The sequence below is a fragment of the Bos grunniens genome, chromosome 3 (assembly GCF_055505025.1).
Source record: "Bos grunniens cultivar Pamir isolate PY7600 chromosome 3, Bosgru_T2T1.0, whole genome shotgun sequence".
Lineage (NCBI taxonomy): Eukaryota > Metazoa > Chordata > Mammalia > Artiodactyla > Bovidae > Bos > Bos grunniens.
Genome location: NC_141167.1, coordinates 64112027 through 64129690, shown reverse-complemented (window position 1 = coordinate 64129690; position 17664 = coordinate 64112027). Strand labels below are relative to the sequence as shown.

At 36.6% G+C, this 17664-nt stretch overlaps 1 protein-coding gene and 1 long non-coding RNA gene across 2 annotated transcripts in view; one reads left to right on the top strand and one right to left on the bottom strand.

The window, feature by feature from the left end:
* LOC147375721 (calcium-activated chloride channel regulator 1) overlaps positions 1–12673 on the bottom strand; it is a 32576-nt gene extending 19903 nt beyond the window's left edge. The window contains exons 1-5 of the mRNA XM_086390929.1: positions 12486–12673; positions 10957–11097; positions 10613–10760; positions 9745–9853; positions 6058–6235 (exon numbers count right to left, since the gene is read on the bottom strand). Coding sequence (XP_086247055.1) covers positions 6058–6235; positions 9745–9853; positions 10613–10760; positions 10957–11097; positions 12486–12644 — 735 coding nt within the window. The 5' untranslated portion in view covers positions 12645–12673. The remainder of the gene's footprint in view (positions 1–6057; positions 6236–9744; positions 9854–10612; positions 10761–10956; positions 11098–12485) is intronic.
* LOC147375717 (uncharacterized) overlaps positions 1–17664 on the top strand; it is a 284991-nt gene that overhangs the window by 62633 nt on the left and 204694 nt on the right. The window lies entirely within an intron of this gene.

The window sequence follows — 17664 nt, the reverse complement described above, 5'->3', positions numbered from 1 at the left end:
GTTATACATCCTTCACAGATTTTATCTCCTGCTAATTAACAATTATTTCATAATCTAACATTCTCACATCTGTTTTGCATACTTTAGTGGAGAAAAAGCAAAGTAAAATCATATGCGCTGGAAAATTATTTGGTAATTTTTTTAGTTATGGGTGTCTGACTCTTTGTGACCCCATGGACTATAGCCTGCCAGAATCCTCTGTCCATGGAATTCTCCAGGCAAGAATACTGGAATGGGTAGCCATTCCCTTCTCCAGGGAATCTTTCTGACTCAGAGATCGAACCCAGGTCTTCTGCATTGCAGGCATATTCTTCACCATCTGAGTTACCAGGGAAGTCCTTGGGGGATGATGGTGGCTTACATCATCTTAACTGCTTAAGTTAACTTCTTACTTTCCCTTGTAGACTCTTGGGGAATTCAAGCTTTGAAATAAGTTTAATGGAAAAAGGGGTAGGATTTGTAGTAATTTCTAGCTGACCCCTAAGAGTAGGCTAAAGAAAATAGCCTTCTTTAATTGCCTAAGTATTTGCTATCTCTTTATAATTTATTGGAAAACTTGAAAACAAATATGTAACATTGTTACATTGTTACTCTGAATGTTACTGGCTCTGTGAACTCAGAAATAAATAATACTCCTGAAAAAGTAATGACAATGTGGGAAGAAAGAAAAGAAATGTGATGCCTCCTTAGGAAGCATCACTACGAACAAAGCTAGTGGAGGTGATAGAATTGCAGTTGAGCTGTTTCAAATCCTAAAAGATGATGCTGTGAAAAGTGCTGCATGCAATATGCCAGCAAATTTGGAAAACTCAACAGTGGCCACAGGACTGGAAAAAGTCAGTTTTCATTCCAATCCCAAAGAAAGGCAATGCCAAAGAATGCTCAAACTACTGCACAATTGCACTCGTCTCCCACGCTAGTAAAGTAATGCTGAAAATTCTCCAAGCCAGGCTTCAGCAGTACGTGAACCGTGAACTTCAGATGTTCAAGCTGGTTTTAGAAAAGGCAGAGGAACCAGAGATCAAATTGCCAACATCCGCTGGATCATGGAAAAAGCAAGAGAGTTCCAGAAAAACATCTATTTCTGCTTTATTGACTATGTCAAAGCCTTTGACTGTGTGGATCACAATAAACTGTGGAAAATTCTGAAAGAGATGGGAATACCAGACCACCTGACCTGCCTCCTGAGAAATCTGTATGCAGATCAAGAAGCAACAGGTAGAACTGGACATGGAACAACAGACTGGTTCCAAATCGGGAAAGGAGTATGTCAAAGCTGTATATTGTCACCCTGCTTAATTATATGCAAAGTACATCATGAGAAACGCTGGGTTGGATGAGACACAAGCTAGAATCAAGATTGCTAGGAGAAATATCAATAACCTCAGATATGCAGATTGACTCCACCCTGATGGCAGAAAGTGAAGAAGAACTAAAGAGCCTCTTGATGAAAATGAAAGAGGAGAGTGAAAAAGCTGGCTTAAAACTCAACATTGAAAAAACTAAGATCATGGCATCTGTTCCCATCACTTCATGGCAAATAGATGGGGAAACAGTGAAAAGAATGGCTGACTTTTTTGGGGGGAGCTCCAAAATCGCTACAGATGGTGATTGCAGCCATGAAATTAAAAGACACTAACTCCTTGGACCAACCTAGACAGCATATTAAAAAGCAGAGACATTACTTTGCTGACAAAGGTCTGTCTAGTCAAAGCTATGGTTTTTCCAGTAGTTATGTATGTATGTGATAGCTGGACTATCAGAAAGCTGAGCGCCGAAGAATTGATGCTTTTGAATTGTGGTGTTGGAGAAGGCTCTTGAGAGTCTCTTGGACTGCAAGGAGATCCAACCTATCCATCCTAAAGGAAATCAGTCCTGAATATTCATTGGAAGGACTGATGCTGAAGCAGAAACTTCAATACTTTGGCCACCTAATGTAAAGAACTGACTCATTTGAAAAGACCCTGTTGCTGGGAAAGATTGGAGGCGGGAGGAGAAGGGGATGACAGAGGATGCGATGGTTGGATGGCATCAGAGACTTGATGGACATGAGTTTGAGTAAGCTCCGGGAGTTGGTGATGGACAGGGAAGCCTGGTGTGCTGCAGTGCATTGGGTCACAAAGAGTCGTACACGACTGAGCCACTGAACTGAACTGAACTGGTGAGTCATGTCCAGTAATTCTGCCAAATGATGTTCCATTACTATGCTGCTGCTGCTGCTAAGTCGCTTCAGTCGTGTCCAACTCTGCGCGACCCCATAGACGGCAGCCCACCAGGCTCCCCCGTCCCTGGGATTCTCCAGGGAAGAACACTGGAGTGGGTTGCCATTTCCTTCTCCAATGCATGCAAGTGAAAAGTGAAAGTGAAGTTGCTCAGTCATGTCAGACTCTTAGGGACCCCATGGACTGCAGCCCACCAGGCTCCTCCATCCATGGGATTTTCCAGGCAAGAGTACTGGAGTGGGGTGCCATTGCCTTCTCCGTCCATTACTATAGAACCTATTAAAATCCTCCAAGTTTTGAAAATTTAACAAGTTGGAGAAACACTGGATAAACTAGTATAGCATTAGGAGAGAATTTGTCTTACAGTAAAGCCTCAGCTTTGTGTCATTTTATTTTTTTTAAATGCCCTCATATAAATCTCTGGCTATAAATTCAGGTTTAGAACTAAATTATTAAACCTGCATAACTTTTATTCAAGTTGTAAGAGTTTCTTTTCCTTCTCTTATGTTTCTGACTGATATTTCTTAGAAGGGGATATATTGGATGGAAGAAAAGTATAGTTTTCAGTCAAAGCAGTGATTTACAATCATCTTGATGTTATGAAATGCATATGAAACATGACTCCTTTTACTACTGTCACTGCCTTAATTTGTGACCTTCAGGTCTCTTGTCTGCCTGTTTTCATGTCCTTCCAATTGGTCTGCCTACCTCCACTATCTCACTCCCTTTTATTTTTCACAGACAGAAGAATTGTCCTGAAGGAATTAGCTGGTTACATTACAAGCCTGAGGTTGATAAAATAAAAATCTGAACACCTTAGGTTTGTAGCTTCCAATTTTGTGTTTCAGTCTCATTCCATGTTTCTTCCTTACCGTGTATATTTTGCTTATAGGACACTGAACTTTCTCCTGTTCTTTAGAGTATGCCAGAAGCTTTTATAAGGTTCTCACTAATACAAATGGAAAAAGAGAACAGGAAATTTATGCAAATTATAGAAAGGTGCCCCTTTCTCAAGTTCTTTTTATTTCTATCCAGTAGTCATGTATGGATGTGAGAGTTGGACCATACAGAAGGCTGCTGCTGCTGCTAAGTCGCTTCAGTTGTGTCTGACTCTGTGCGACCCCATAGACGGCAGTCCACCAGGCTCTGCCATCCCTGGGATTCTCCAGGCAAGAACACTGGAGTGGGTTGCCATTTCCTTCTCCAATGCATGAAAGTGAAAAGTGAAAGTGAAGTCGCTCAGTCGTGTCCGACCCTCAGTGACCCCATGGACTGCAGCCTTCCAGGCTCCTCTGTCCATGGGATTTTCCAGGCAAGAATACTGGAGTGGGGTGCCATTATAGACAGCATATTAAAAAGTAGAGCCATTACTTTGCCAACAAAGGTCCATCTAGTCAAGGCTATGGTTTTTCCAGTAGTCATGTATGGATGTGAGAGTTGGACTATAAAGAAGGCTGAGTGCCAAAGAATTGATGCTTTTGAACTGTGGTGTTGGAGAACATTCTTGAGAGTCACTTGGACAGCAAGGAGATTAAAGTGGTCAATCCTAAAGGAAACCAACCCTGAATATTCATTGGAAGGACTGATGCTGATGCTGATGCTGAAGCACCAGTACTTTGGCCACCTGATACGAAGGACTGACTCACTGAAAAAGACCCTGATGCTGGGAAAGATTGAAGGCAGGAGGTGAAGGGGGCAACAGCAGATGAGATGGTTGGATGGCATCATTGAGTCAATGAACATGAGTTTGAGCAAAATCTGGGAGGTGGTGAAGGACAGGGAAGCCTGGCGTGCTGCAGTTCATGGGGTTGCAAAGAGTTGGGCACATCTTAGTGACTGAACAACAACAATAACTTTAAAATTGTTCTAATAAACATTAAAATTTTAGTGACCATGCTGCAGATAATTTGGGCAGTGCTCAACTTGTGCAGTCATGTGTGGCATCGTTGTATTTTTCCATCTTTGTTTTTGTAAACCTGTTTCTTTGCCTAGAATACACTTCCTCTTCCTGCTTTAGCAAGTTCATACTAATTTTTTTTCCAAATCCCAACTCAAAGCTCATTTCTTTTAGAATCTGTTTTCTGACCTCTAGTTTGAGACATTTTCTGTACTCCCACAATACTTGGTTTCTATTTCTTCCTACTTTGTATTCTTATTTATTTTTCTTATATCTACCAGCCTCACTAAATTGAGTTCCTCAAAAACAGTTCTTTTTAATTATTTGTGTATTTTTTCTGCTCCTAATACAGTGCTGGACATGAAGTGGAAATAATGAAGTTTAAAGGAAGAAAATCATGGACTTGAATATTCATTATTTCAGAGCGTATTTCTCCTGGGTCTGAGCTTATGCCTTGGGTACAGTCATACAATGTATTTAGTCTATGTGATAATAATTAGAAGGTATGTATTTAGTCTATGTTATAATAATTAGAAGGTAGTGTTATGCACAAGATATTATAGTTAAAGTACAGTATTTATCTCTGAGCCATATCTTATATAAATTGCCCTCCATATTTCAGCTACATGATTTTCCTTCTTCATTATTGTTTATTTTATGATAGGCAGCATCAGTTATCTCTTAATAGGCAGATGCTTTCAGAATTTATAATTTGGTACAGACAGTATATGTTCCAATTATCTTCTTGTGTCACATGATCTAATATCTATTTGGATGCTGAATTCTTTGGCTACCTTTGTGGATCTACTTGCAGCAGGTTAAAGTGAGATTTCTAGACTCATGCTTCAGATATTCCCAGGAGGGAGCTTTATTAGGCTGGAAAACAATTTTTACTTAAAAATCTTACTGGATTCATTTAGGAGTTTTAGAAGAATTTATCAAGTCTATATTTTTACTCAAGTCTTTCATTATTAATGCCCTAGACTTCAAAGCAATTTTAAAGCTTACTGGAAATGATAGGCTTTTACAAACCTCTACCCATAAAGTCTATGTTACTAGTAATTTGGTACATGAAAATTTGCTTCTTTTAATTGTTAGTTTACTATCTAGAGATAGTATTCTTTATTTTGATTTGATGTTTTTGAAAACTTTCATATGTTTCATATTTAAAAGTCTATTTTTAATGTTTGGAAACTTTCATTGAGTTAACTATAATATGCTTACATTAATTAAGCTGAATTTATCCAGGGAAAGAGACAATTTCCTATTATCCAAATATTTTGTAATTTTAAAAAATTAAAAAAATTAAGTTTACTTTGTACTCACCTTGTGCTAAGCACTGTTGTCATACTTTATTTATATTAGCTCTTATAAAACTAACAACAATAATACTGTAAAGTATTTTTAAATTCCCATTTAAAAAACTAGAGAATGAAATTTCAGATTAAGCAGTTTGTTGTTCTGTAGAGACAGAGCCATTTATGTGTTCACAATATCATTTTGCCAAGTATAGTGTGCTTTAGTATGAACGTAATGGAAAGCAGAGACTGTCAGTACTTTCTGAAGCTACAGAATGATTTGCTTTGGAAACGTAGTATGAATAACACTTAAAGGAAATAATTAAGGTTGTAGTTCTAGACAATACAGAAGTCAAATGAGGGAAGGGATGCTATAAGAAATTCTGTGATACCAATGAGGAGGGTACAGTTTTACCTCTGAAGAAAAAAAGACAGGTTAGTAATAAAGTATGGGATAATTTCCAGATATATTCTGACAGGACTGGTGACACAAGACTGGATAAAATGACTGTTAGTTAACTGTCTTAGTAATTTTCCTTACTTCTATTGGTATGTATAATTTCACAGTAGAAAATTCAGCTTCCCTAATTAATTTTTTCCAAAGGCTTCCTTTGTAAGACTAGAAAAAGGAGGTACTTACAGAATGGAGACTTTGCATAAACATGATGGACTCCCTTGCAGTCTGGGATTTTTCTGGGATGAATGTACATTTTGCCTCATACAGCCCTGTCTGTGAGTCACGTCTGCATGGCCTTGTTATACAGCTGCCTCCCTGGCATTTGACAATCACATTAGTACCAGTAATATGAGTTGAACATCTATGGTGAAAGAATTAGATTACATTTATATATGAAGGCCAGAGAAATTATAAATAGATATTAACATCCTAAAATCATTCCCTCAGTGATAATTGCTATGGACCATGTACCAAATTCCATTTTGACAAAAGTAGGCACAGTGTCATACCCCTACTCACCATCAACTTCAATAAGAACAACGATGTTAATTCATATGTATTAATATTCACTGTTCATTAAAGTGATCAACATATCTATTAGCTCCTTGTGACTTTGAGCTAAAGATGATAATTCCTCACAGGGATGTTGTGAACATTAATTGAGTTAAAAGATACAGAGGAGTTGCTTCCCAGTGGGGAGGGGAGAGTCAACATTATGCTTAAAACCCTCTTTCCTACTCATGGTACACGTATACATATATACTTGCACACATGTGTGTGTGTGTGTATAAAGAGCCTCTTGATGAAATTGAAAGAGGAGAGTGAAAAAAGTTGGCTTAAAGCTCAACATTCAGAAAACTAAGATCATGGCATCTGGTCCCATCACTCCATGGCAAGTAGATGGGGAAACAATGGAAACAGTAAGAGACTTTATTTCTTTGGGGTCCAAAATCACTGCAGATGGTGACTGCAGCCATGAAATTAAAAGACGCTTACTCCTTGGAGGAAAAGCTATGACCAACCTAGAGAACATATTCAAAAGCAGAGGTATTTCTTTGCTGACAAAGGTCCATCTAATCAAAGCTATGGTTTTTCCAGTAGTCATGTATGGATGTGAGAGTTGGACTATAAAGAAAGCTGAGCTCTGAAGAGTTGATGCTTTTGAACTGTGGTGTTGGAGAAGACTCTTGAGAGTCCCTTGGACTGTAAGGAGATCAAACCAGTTAATCCTAAAGGAAATCAGTCCTGAATATTCATTGGAAGGACTGATGCTGAAGCTGAAACTCCTATACTTTGGCCACCTGATGCGAAGAACTGATTCATTTGAAAAGACCCTGATGCTGGGAAAGATTGAAGGTGGGAGGAGACGGGGACAACAGAGGATGAGATGGTTGGATGGCATCACCGACTTGATGGACATGAGTTTGAGTAAGCTCTGGGAGTTGGTGATGGACAGGGAATTCTGGCGTGATGCCGTCCATGGGGTTGCGAAGAGTCGGACACAACCCATCTGAACTGATATTGCTGTATGTGTTGTGCTGTGCTTAGTCGTTCAGTTGTGTCTGACTCTTTGCAACCCTGTGGCCTGTAGCCCTCCAGGCTCTTCTGTCCATGAGATTCTCCAGGCAAGACTACTGGAGTGGGTTGCCATACCCTCCTCCAAGGGGTCTTCCCAACCCAGGGATTGAACCCTGTCTCCCGCATTGCAGGCAGATTCTTTACTATCTGAGCCACCAGGTAAGCCCAGGAATATTGGAGTGGGTAGCCTATCCCTTTTCCAGGGGGTCTTTCTGATCCAGGAATCGAACCAGAGTCTTATGCATTACAGGCAGATTCTTTACCAGCTGAGCTACCAGAGAAGCCCATATTGCTAAATAGATGTATACATATATACATAGATGTATATATCATACATAAAAAACCATGTGTGGTTTTTGTGTTTACATTTTACATTTTATTGAGCTAGACTGAATTAAGAAATAAAAATAAACCCTGTATAGAAATGCTTGTGTGTTCAAACCTTTTGGTCTTTATAAGTAAGAGAATTGTCAAATCCCTGGCAGAGAATGAGGTGGAGTAGGGTATGGGTAAAAGATTCTGAAGAGTTCTTGTTTATTTGCAGGATTTATCCCATTCTGTGTTAATATTAAACTTCATTCCATTAATCCATTTAAATAAATTTATTTGTATTTCAAGGATTAAAAGAAATAATTAGTCATATTTTCCCAGAAGGTTTGCTCTAGAGTAAGCCTGAAAATTAAACTTACACTGCCTCCAACAAAGTGCCTGGCTCACAGTAGGAACTCAGTGTTATTTTCAATACTTGTTTTTACTATATATCTTTATGACTGATAAGGAACCTGATTTATTTTTCATTAACTTTTAAAAAGTAGTTGTTTGATAGATTCTTTGTTTAATTTTTACTTTATGCCATGTACAAGGCTAGGAGATTAAAAAAATCAGTCCTCAAGGATCTTAAAGTCTAGTGGAGAAAATAAAATGATACAGAAAATTATTGCCCACTGTGAGAGAAGTACCCTCAAGGATTAAATGGCAACCCACTCCAGTATTCTTGCCTAGAAAATTCCATGGACAGAGGAGCCTGGTGGACTGCAGTCCATGGAGTCACAAAGAGACACGAATGAGTGCCTGAGCGCACACACACACACACACACACACACGCAGGTGAGAGCAGCCCGTGCATGTTGCTTTGGGAACAGCCTCAAGGATATCACAAATGGAGGGAGAGGAAAGACACTTGGGGGAAAGCATTTAATTTGAGACTGGAAGGACTAACAAGCATTATCTGAATACGGGAGGTGGTGCTGGGAGGGGTTGTTGCATGAGAAGAGGAGAGAGTGTTTCCTGGGTTGAAACCCTAGTCTCTGTGAAAGATTCTAGCAGCTTAGTAGACATAAAGCGAACAATACAAAGGCATTTTTCTACCACACCTCTTTTCTCTAATATGTTTTTTTATTCCAAAGCAGTTTTAATTACACTAATTTCTGTTGTTCTTTAATACTCATTAACTATTCCATGTATTTGATAGTTTTAATTTAAATATCTCATCTATTCATAAATAAGAGCTAAGTCTACCTATTCTTTAAAAAATCAAAAATTTCACTTATTTTTAAGAAAAGTACTTCTTTTCTTTAAGCTCAAGATTAAATGAAAAATAGAATATACTTAACATGAGACTCTAACAGTTTAAATGATTTCAGTGAAACAGATTGACCTTAAAAAGCTTTGAACCACATGGAATAAAAGATTGGGTAGGAACTTGAGCTCTAATTCTCAGATATCTTAAGGTTTAGATTACAACCTTTTTCTTTCTCTCTCCTCTGCTGCTGCTGCTGCTAAGTCGCTTCAGTCATGTCCGACTCTGTGTGACCCCACAGATGGCAGCCCACCAGGCCCCGCCATCCCTGGGATTCTCCAGGCAAGAACACTGGAGAGGGTTGCCATTTCCTCCTCCAATGCATGAAAGTGAACAGTGAAAGTGAAGTCGCTCAGTCGTGTCCGACTCTTAGCGACCCCATGGACTGCAGCCTACCAGGCTCCTCTGTCCATGGGATTTTCCAGGCAAGAGTACTGGAGTGGGTTGCCATTGCCTTCTCCAACTCTTTCCTCTGAGAACAACATATTTTTAATACAACCCCATGAATATTGAAATTATTCCCAAATTTTGATTGATCGTGCTTCCAAAATGTAATACTCAGAAATTGTTAGATATATAATGGGGCAGGTTGAATATTGCAGTTGAGTGTGTGAGCACTCAACCACAGAGATAGTCTTTGTTTGCTTAGTATAGAAAATTAAAAATTCATAAGTGAAAACATTTGAAAACAGATTTATTCAATAGAATGATACCTTGTTGCTTCAATAGTGTTCCTTCTGGAGATATAGAATGGCTGGTCCCCGTTATACTCATCAAATATTCCCCATCGGAGATGGGCCCACTCATGGACAAATGCTCTGCCTATGAGAGAATATTGCCGCTTTAAAATTTATGTTTACAACAGAAGTATCCCTGCTTTTTGAAAATTCATTATACACCACTTCATTTTTATGAAAGACCCACCTCAGTACCTGTTTTCACTAACAGAAAGAAATTTGAAGAGGATTTTGCTTTTATGAAAAAAGGTGAAAAGCAAAGGTAGCATTAGGCATTTGTTTTGCAGCCAACTGTTTTACGGACAGCACACACCCAGAGCAGGAAAAGTGGCAGCACCAAGCTCCTTCCCTAGCAACTGTGCTTGGCATCAAGCCTCATAGATTTGAAATGTGTCTGTGAGCAATCTGTGATTCATCTCAACATATTTTGTGTATCTGTTAGCAAGATGTGTCCTAAGGTAATTGCTTCTTGTACATCATTCTGACTTATGATAGAAACACTTCTTTTGAATAGTGAGGGAAACTTGTATATAAATAGGGTTTCCTTATATTTTAAGTCTCCCTTCTCCACATCATCAATCTAACTGAGTCAAGGAAATCTAGAAATTGACAACTTTCATTAGACCAAAGAAGTTAAATCAGTTAGTATCAGTAAATGGCTAACTTTATTATTAAACACACGTACAAAAAGAAATGTAGTTAGGTTGAACATAACTAGTAACTTTCTGAACAAAAATATTAATACTTATTTTTTCCTTTAAAAATTAAAAAAATACCATCAATCACAGTGTTATATTTGTTTCCAGTGAAAATAAAAACAGAAGTATGAAATAAATATCCTTACCTCGGGACCCATAGATAGGCAAATTATTAGTCAGCAAGAAGTTTGGAGTAAAATGTATATATTGTCCTTTTTCTCCACATCTTCCATATTGAAGTGTATAGGGATCATCTCCATGTTTTAGGTAAGGATTAGCAACTATGACTTCTGCCTAAAAGGCAGAATAAACAAACCAAAACAGATCTCATGAGCAATAGAAACAAGGAAATTTTCATCTAAATTTAGAACATTAATATTACTAAATTAAATACTAAAGTAGTCATTAATAATTACTCAAAATTATGAGCATTAATTTCTAAAAATCACAGCAAGAAGAAACAATTTAGGAGCTAGATAAAATACCCTACCTGGTCATATGATTCTTGTTTTGGCATTAAGTACTCAGATTTTGACTTCCACGTCATTGGAATTAAAATGCTTACATTCCTGAAATAAACTCTTCGTTTGGTGGCATGAAACAGGTAAGTAGAAGCTTCAGTTACCATTTCCTGACAAAATTAAAAGTACCTTGTAGTGGCAGTTTCACAATGAAATGAATGTGAAAGTGTACAAACAAGCAAGAAGAAGCTGATCTAAGCCCATCTCCCCAAATATTTTAGCAAAGACTAACTGAAAAGTAGGTTACATTTTACCATATCTATCTAGTCTGTAAACTCTCATTTTTATATACCTAGAAATCAGTTCTTTAATTTTTACCTGTCCAGGTCTGCATTCAACATGAGTTGGAGCAGGGAGTGAGGGTGCTAGGTGAGATATAAAGGTGATTAAGACTGGGAGTCTGTTAGCAAGTTGCTTCTTGAATTGGACAGAGGTGCTTAAAACTGGGTTGGGAGTTAAAAGTTTGGTTGATTTTATGCTGTTGTTAATTGAAAAAACAATTTGCTAGATTTGGTTTGAGTTATCTTCTCATATGGAATGTGTTCATAAAAAGCAAAGTTTTACTAGGCAATAATTTTCTAAGAATACGTAAGTCATTGGCTTCAAGTTCTAGTTTTGCTACTTAATGTATGACGTACAAATCACTTAACTCCTCTCAATTTATACAACAAGGGTAATTAATAATCTGTATTGTGTGGGCTTTCCAGGTACTGCTGGTGGTAACCTGTGTGCCAATGCAGGAGACATAAGGGACATGGGTTTGATCCCTGGGTTGGGAAGATCCCCTGGAGGAGGTCCTGGCAACCCACTCCAGTGTTCTTGCCTGGAGAATCCCGTGGACAGAAGAGCCTGGTGGGCTACAGTCTATGGGGTCACAAAAAGTCAGACACAACTGAAATGAGTGAGCATGCATGCATGCATTGTTGACCACCTTATAGGGATATTGAGATACAAAGAAAATAGTATATATTAAGAGTACTATATATAGAATATTGTACTGATTAGCCCAAAGAAAATTAGGAAATGAGTCAACCTTAAAAATATATTTTCTTTGTGATCAGATACCTAAGAATTTCAAAATTTTCAGAGCTAAACAAATATGAAAACTGAAAAAATTGAAAAAATGTATAAGATAATGAACCTCAAGGGCTTTAAATAAGGTTAGTTTTTTAAACATTATAAAAGTAACTTCATAAAGTTTCAAAATTATTCTCTAGTAGCTTGAAGATCTTTCTTTTAGCTTAATGAGTTGAAAATATTAGTAGTTTGGCCTTTTAATAATTCATTAAGGGAGTGACTAAAGCTATTAATATATGATACATAATACTTAAACTAAGCAGATATTAACCTTGACAGTTTAGATATATGCTAAATAAATGATGAATATTATCAAAGGAATTTTGGAAAATTATAACTCTATGTGAATGTGCGTATCTGCCTAGGCAACATGAGTTGAAATACTTAATAAAGATAAGTGGATAATAAGCTTTTCTCTTACCTTTATGTTTTGAATGAGTTTTTCATCTTCTGGCACACTAGGGTTAATTGCAATGACAATGCCATCATATCCATTGTTAATCAAATTTACCATTGAACTTTTCATTCCAGGCAGGAGGTGCAAAGTTAGGAACAGAATGACAGTCAGACGAGGCATCATTTTTGCGCATGTTACAATAAACCTATTGGAAATGTAAGGAGAGTATTTATGTATCTGTATAAGTCAGAGATTTGACTATAGCCCCAAATTTGCATAAAAGTATTACAAAATATCTTGATGAACTTCCTTATTCTAAAGAATTCTTCAATTGTTAAGTAGTAACAGGGATTATACTGGACATTTATTGCACTTTCTAAGACAACTAAGGTGTTGAATACTCAATGAACTGAGGAATTCTTTTAGATTATGTGGTTAGTCATCATCCTCATCATGGTGGTCATTCATTGTCTTCATTGTTATCATCATCAAATAGTTTTAGATATTTTACAGTCCTGTGATCTGTGGTCTGTGAAAAGCTGAGGAACTGAAATGCAAAGCACCAGGAAATAGCAGATGAATAAGTCATGTTTAAAAAACAAAGCAAAGATGAATAAAGGAACTAGAGCAGGAGTGGCAGTGAATTATCAAAATCCTAATTCACTGCCACTCCTACTCTAATTCTTTTATTTATTTTTGTTTTGGTTTCTAAACAAGACTTTTTCATCTGTTATTTCCTGTTGCTTTGCGTTTCAGTTCCTCATGCTTTCACAGAGCACTTTTCTGCAAACAGAACCCAGGACTGTAAAATATCTATTTTATGATGGGAGTCATATAAGCACAGTGGTTGCAGACAGCTATGTGTCAAGAGGGAAGTGGGTTTTTCCCCCTGCTTTCTGTGATGACTACTTGGATATTTCAGTTTTCAAATAGCACTGAATGCTTTAAATCCTTGTATAACTTGGACAGTTAATATGCTTCAATTATATTTCTTTTTTGGATTGAACACAAATCTTCCAATATTCTGTTAGCTTGAAATAGTTGTATACATAGCATTGTGAGCTGGCTTTAGAGTCAGATGAATCTAAACCTGACCCTTGCCTTGGTCATTTAACAGTCATGTGATTCTTTTTAAAAATTGAGGTAAAGGAACTTCCCTGGTGGTCCAGTGGTTAAGATCCACCTTCAATGCAGGGACACAAGTTAGATCCCTTGTCAGGTAACTAAGATCCCACATGCCACAGAACAGCTAAGTCTGCATGCTGCAACTACTGAAGCTCGTGTGCTCTGGAGCCTGTGCCACAGCTGGAGAGTCTGTGCAGTAACAAAAAGATCCCGCATGCCACAACTGAGACCTGATGCAGCCAATTAAATAGGCAGATTAAAAAATTGAGATTTAGTTGGTGTAAAGTATTTGGGCTTCCCTTGTGGCTCAGCTAGTAAAGAATCTGCCCACAATGCAGGAGACCTGGATTCGATCCCTGGGTTGGGAAGATCCCCTGGAGAAGGGAAAGGCTACCCACTCCAGTATTTGGGCCTGGAGAATTCCAAGTCCATGGGGTCGCAAAGAGTTGGACACGACTAAGCAACTTTCACTTACTTGCTCACTTACTGGTGTAAAATATAAGTTTCAGGTGCACAACAAAATGATTCACAGTTTTTAAAGATTATATTATACTTATAAAATATTGGCTATATTCCCTGTGTTGTGCAATATACTTGTAGCTTATTTTATACATTTTGTAGTTTGTAGCTCTTAGTCCCCTACCATTATCTTGCCTGACCCTGCTTCCTTCTTTCCACCAGTGACCACTAGTTCTGTACATCTGTGAGTCTGTTTCTTTTTTGTTGTATTTGCTAGTTTGTTGTATTCTTTATGTTTTACTTATAAATGAAACCATACATCATTTGTCTTTCTCTGTCTGGCTTATTTCACTTAGCATAATGCCCTGTTGGTCTGTCCATGCTGTCACAAATGGCAAGATTTCATTTTTTCTTTTATGGCTGAGTAATAGTCCATTATATGTATACCACATCTTTATCTATTCATCTGTTCATGGGCCTTTAAATTGCTCCTGTATCTTGGCTATTGTAAATAATGCAATAATGAACATAGGGATGCATACGTCTTTTCTATCTCATGGTTTTCCTTTCTTTGAATAAATACCTAGGACTGGAATTGTTAGATCATGTGGTAGTTCTTTTTTTTTTTTTTTTTTTTTAACTTTTGAGGAATCTCTATACTGTTTTCCATAGTGGCCAATCAGTGTTCTTCCTGCTTTTTAAAGAGTACAGAAATGAGTAAAACACAGGCACTGCCTTTAAAGAACTTGCAAATTTGAGATTTGAACTCAGGTCATCCACTTTCAGAATCTATGTTTTTAAAGTGTATGTAACATACATAACTTCTCAAAGGATGAATCAGTGAGTATCAGCCTAGAAAATTACTTTGAAAGCAGTTTCTTTTTGTTTCTATTGCAGACTAGTACTTGAAGTATAAGAGTAAAAAGAACGGGGACTGCTATGAATATTGCTATAAATCAATTTAACTTTTATCTTTTTTTCAATTTTAGGTTGAATAATGGAATTTTCAAAAGACTTTTGCCATGAAAACTTAGAATTAAGTACAAGTCTTTCAGAATTTATTCACTTTTTGATTATTTTAAGGACAGAAAACCTTTCAATAAGCAATTCTTAAACTGTATTTGAAATTGAAATGGTCAACAGAGGTAAAAAATCATATTGTCATAAAAATTCCAAAAACTTAATCTCTAAGTTTCTTTTGATGATCTTTATTAAAACTTATTTCTTTATTCTTTCCCTGTTGCCTCTTCTCCTGAAAGATATTTGTCTGGATGCCCCAGAAGTGTTGAGATAATAGCAGATTATTTTTTATATATACTACCTTTCAAAGAGTTACATAAAATGAATTAAAAGCAGATGCTAGATATGAACAAGGAAATGTTAAGAGTTCTCCTATGGGTGTGTTGCACCGATTCAGAGGTGTTATGAACCGCACCCACTCATGCTACTGTCCGATCATACTTAGATGTCACAGTTAATTCCTGTAGAGATTATACTGGATTTTACCAACTGTTACATAAACTTTAAACTGATGAATACAGTGAATTGTTAGCTTAGTCTCCTTGTAGATGCTGCCTTAAAATTTTATTGGCCCTTCCTTTTTCTTTGTTTGTTTTATACCATCACTTCTGGAATGTTATTTTATTTGCCACCAACATTCATGCTATGCGTTCATGACTATTCTCTTCATTATTTTATTTTACAAATCTGTTCATTCATTCATTTATTCAACAAACTTAGTGGACACTTGCCATGTATCAGGCATTCTGCTAGTGTATTAAGCTATAATCATTATCTTCTTCAAGGTGCTTCCAATCTACTTGGCATCCTGGACACTAGAAATTATCTTGATTGATTTTCTCTTGTTCTTCCTACATTGTTGAGCATTATTTCAATTTAGAGACTCTGATCATTATGCAATTTATTACTGTGATTTTTGAACTTAACACTATCTCAGCCAAGTGTTAACTACTGTACTACATTGCTGTAGAATACTCTGTAAGTTTCTTCAATGTCCACTTACCCTTTCCCCCCTGCTGATAGAATTTCAATTTTGTCCAGGTGTTTTCAACTTTCATGTGACTTGAATGAAGGCCATCCCCATCTCTAGCAAGGATAATTCTAGGTTGATCAGAGCCCATGGTCTTCAAAGTGTGGTTTGCAGACCTCTAAAGGTCTCCAAGACTCTTTCAGAGGATCTAAAAGGCCAAAAACTATTTTGATGATTATACTAAGAAGTTACAGTATTTGTGTTTTTTAAATTTAAATTTGTTGACATTTGATGATGATGCAAAAGTTGCAGAGGATAATACTGCTAAAACCTTAGCACAAATAAGGAAAACCACTTGGACAAAAGGTATAAGCTGAACTAGTCACATTTGTCATAAGTGCCATGTTTTACTTGAAAGAATTATTTATAGACTATGGTTATTTAGACATAGATATTTGGCAAATATTTTCTCAAAAATATCATGTAAGAGAAGACAACTATTTGTTGACCATGATAAAATTTGAGCTTTTAAAAATTAGAATTTGGAAATATTGTAAACTTGATAAAGATTTTTCTCATAAGGTTGGTAGTAGGTGGTATCAATTGATGTGAGTTTTTGCTATTGTATAATGAAATGTGTCAACATTTAGAAGATTTGCATAACTCAATGAATCAGTATTTTCCAAATCATCAATGAGTGATATTAGAAAATTACACAAGTGTAAATATCCATTCAAAATATAATATACATAAAGAGCTATTTAACAGAATATCAATTTACTTGATTTGTGATGTTTTCTAAATCAGTGGATGTTTAAAAACTATTTCTAAAATTTCAATAAAATCAGAATCACTTAATTTAAATACCAATTAACAAATATTTGATTTTATTAGTGTCTTTTCATTAAAATACTCAAGAAACCCTGTTAATAAACAGTAAACTGTTTCTTAGAAGCTATAATTGGCTTGCATTTTAATCATTCATCCCTTAATACCCAGGAAAGAATTTTTTGTTGATGTTATGTTTGCTAAACAAACTTATGGGTGATGTGAGAAATAGTTTAAAAAACTTGAAAGAAGAGGTAGACCAAGGGAGGGATACAGTATTAGATTAACTCTTCTTAGTTATCTATCAGGAATCAATATTTGCTACTTCTCTGAAATAACTCATTTTGGTAGTTTGATATATGTTCACATACACACATAGATATATACACTAAAACATTATTGGCATAATGGGTTAGGAAGACAATTTATAGTATAGCAAAATAAATATTTTGAAAATTAAACATTTTGTAATTTATTACGATTAAACTTCTATTGGAGAAAGAAATTTAGTAAAGTAGCAACTTGGGAGTGTTTTTTGAAGTAGGCTGTAGTCACACACTAGTAAAGTAATGCTCAAAATTCTCCAAGCCAGGCTTCAGCAATATGTGAACCATGAACTTCAGATGTTCAAGCTGGTTTTAGAAAAGGCAGAGGAACCAGAGATCAAATTGCCAACATCCGCTGGATCATGGAAAAAGCAAGAGAGTTCCAGAAAAACATCTATTTCTGCTTTATTGACTATGTCAAAGCCTTTGACTGTGTGGATCACAATAAACTGTGGAAAATTCTGAAAGAGATGGG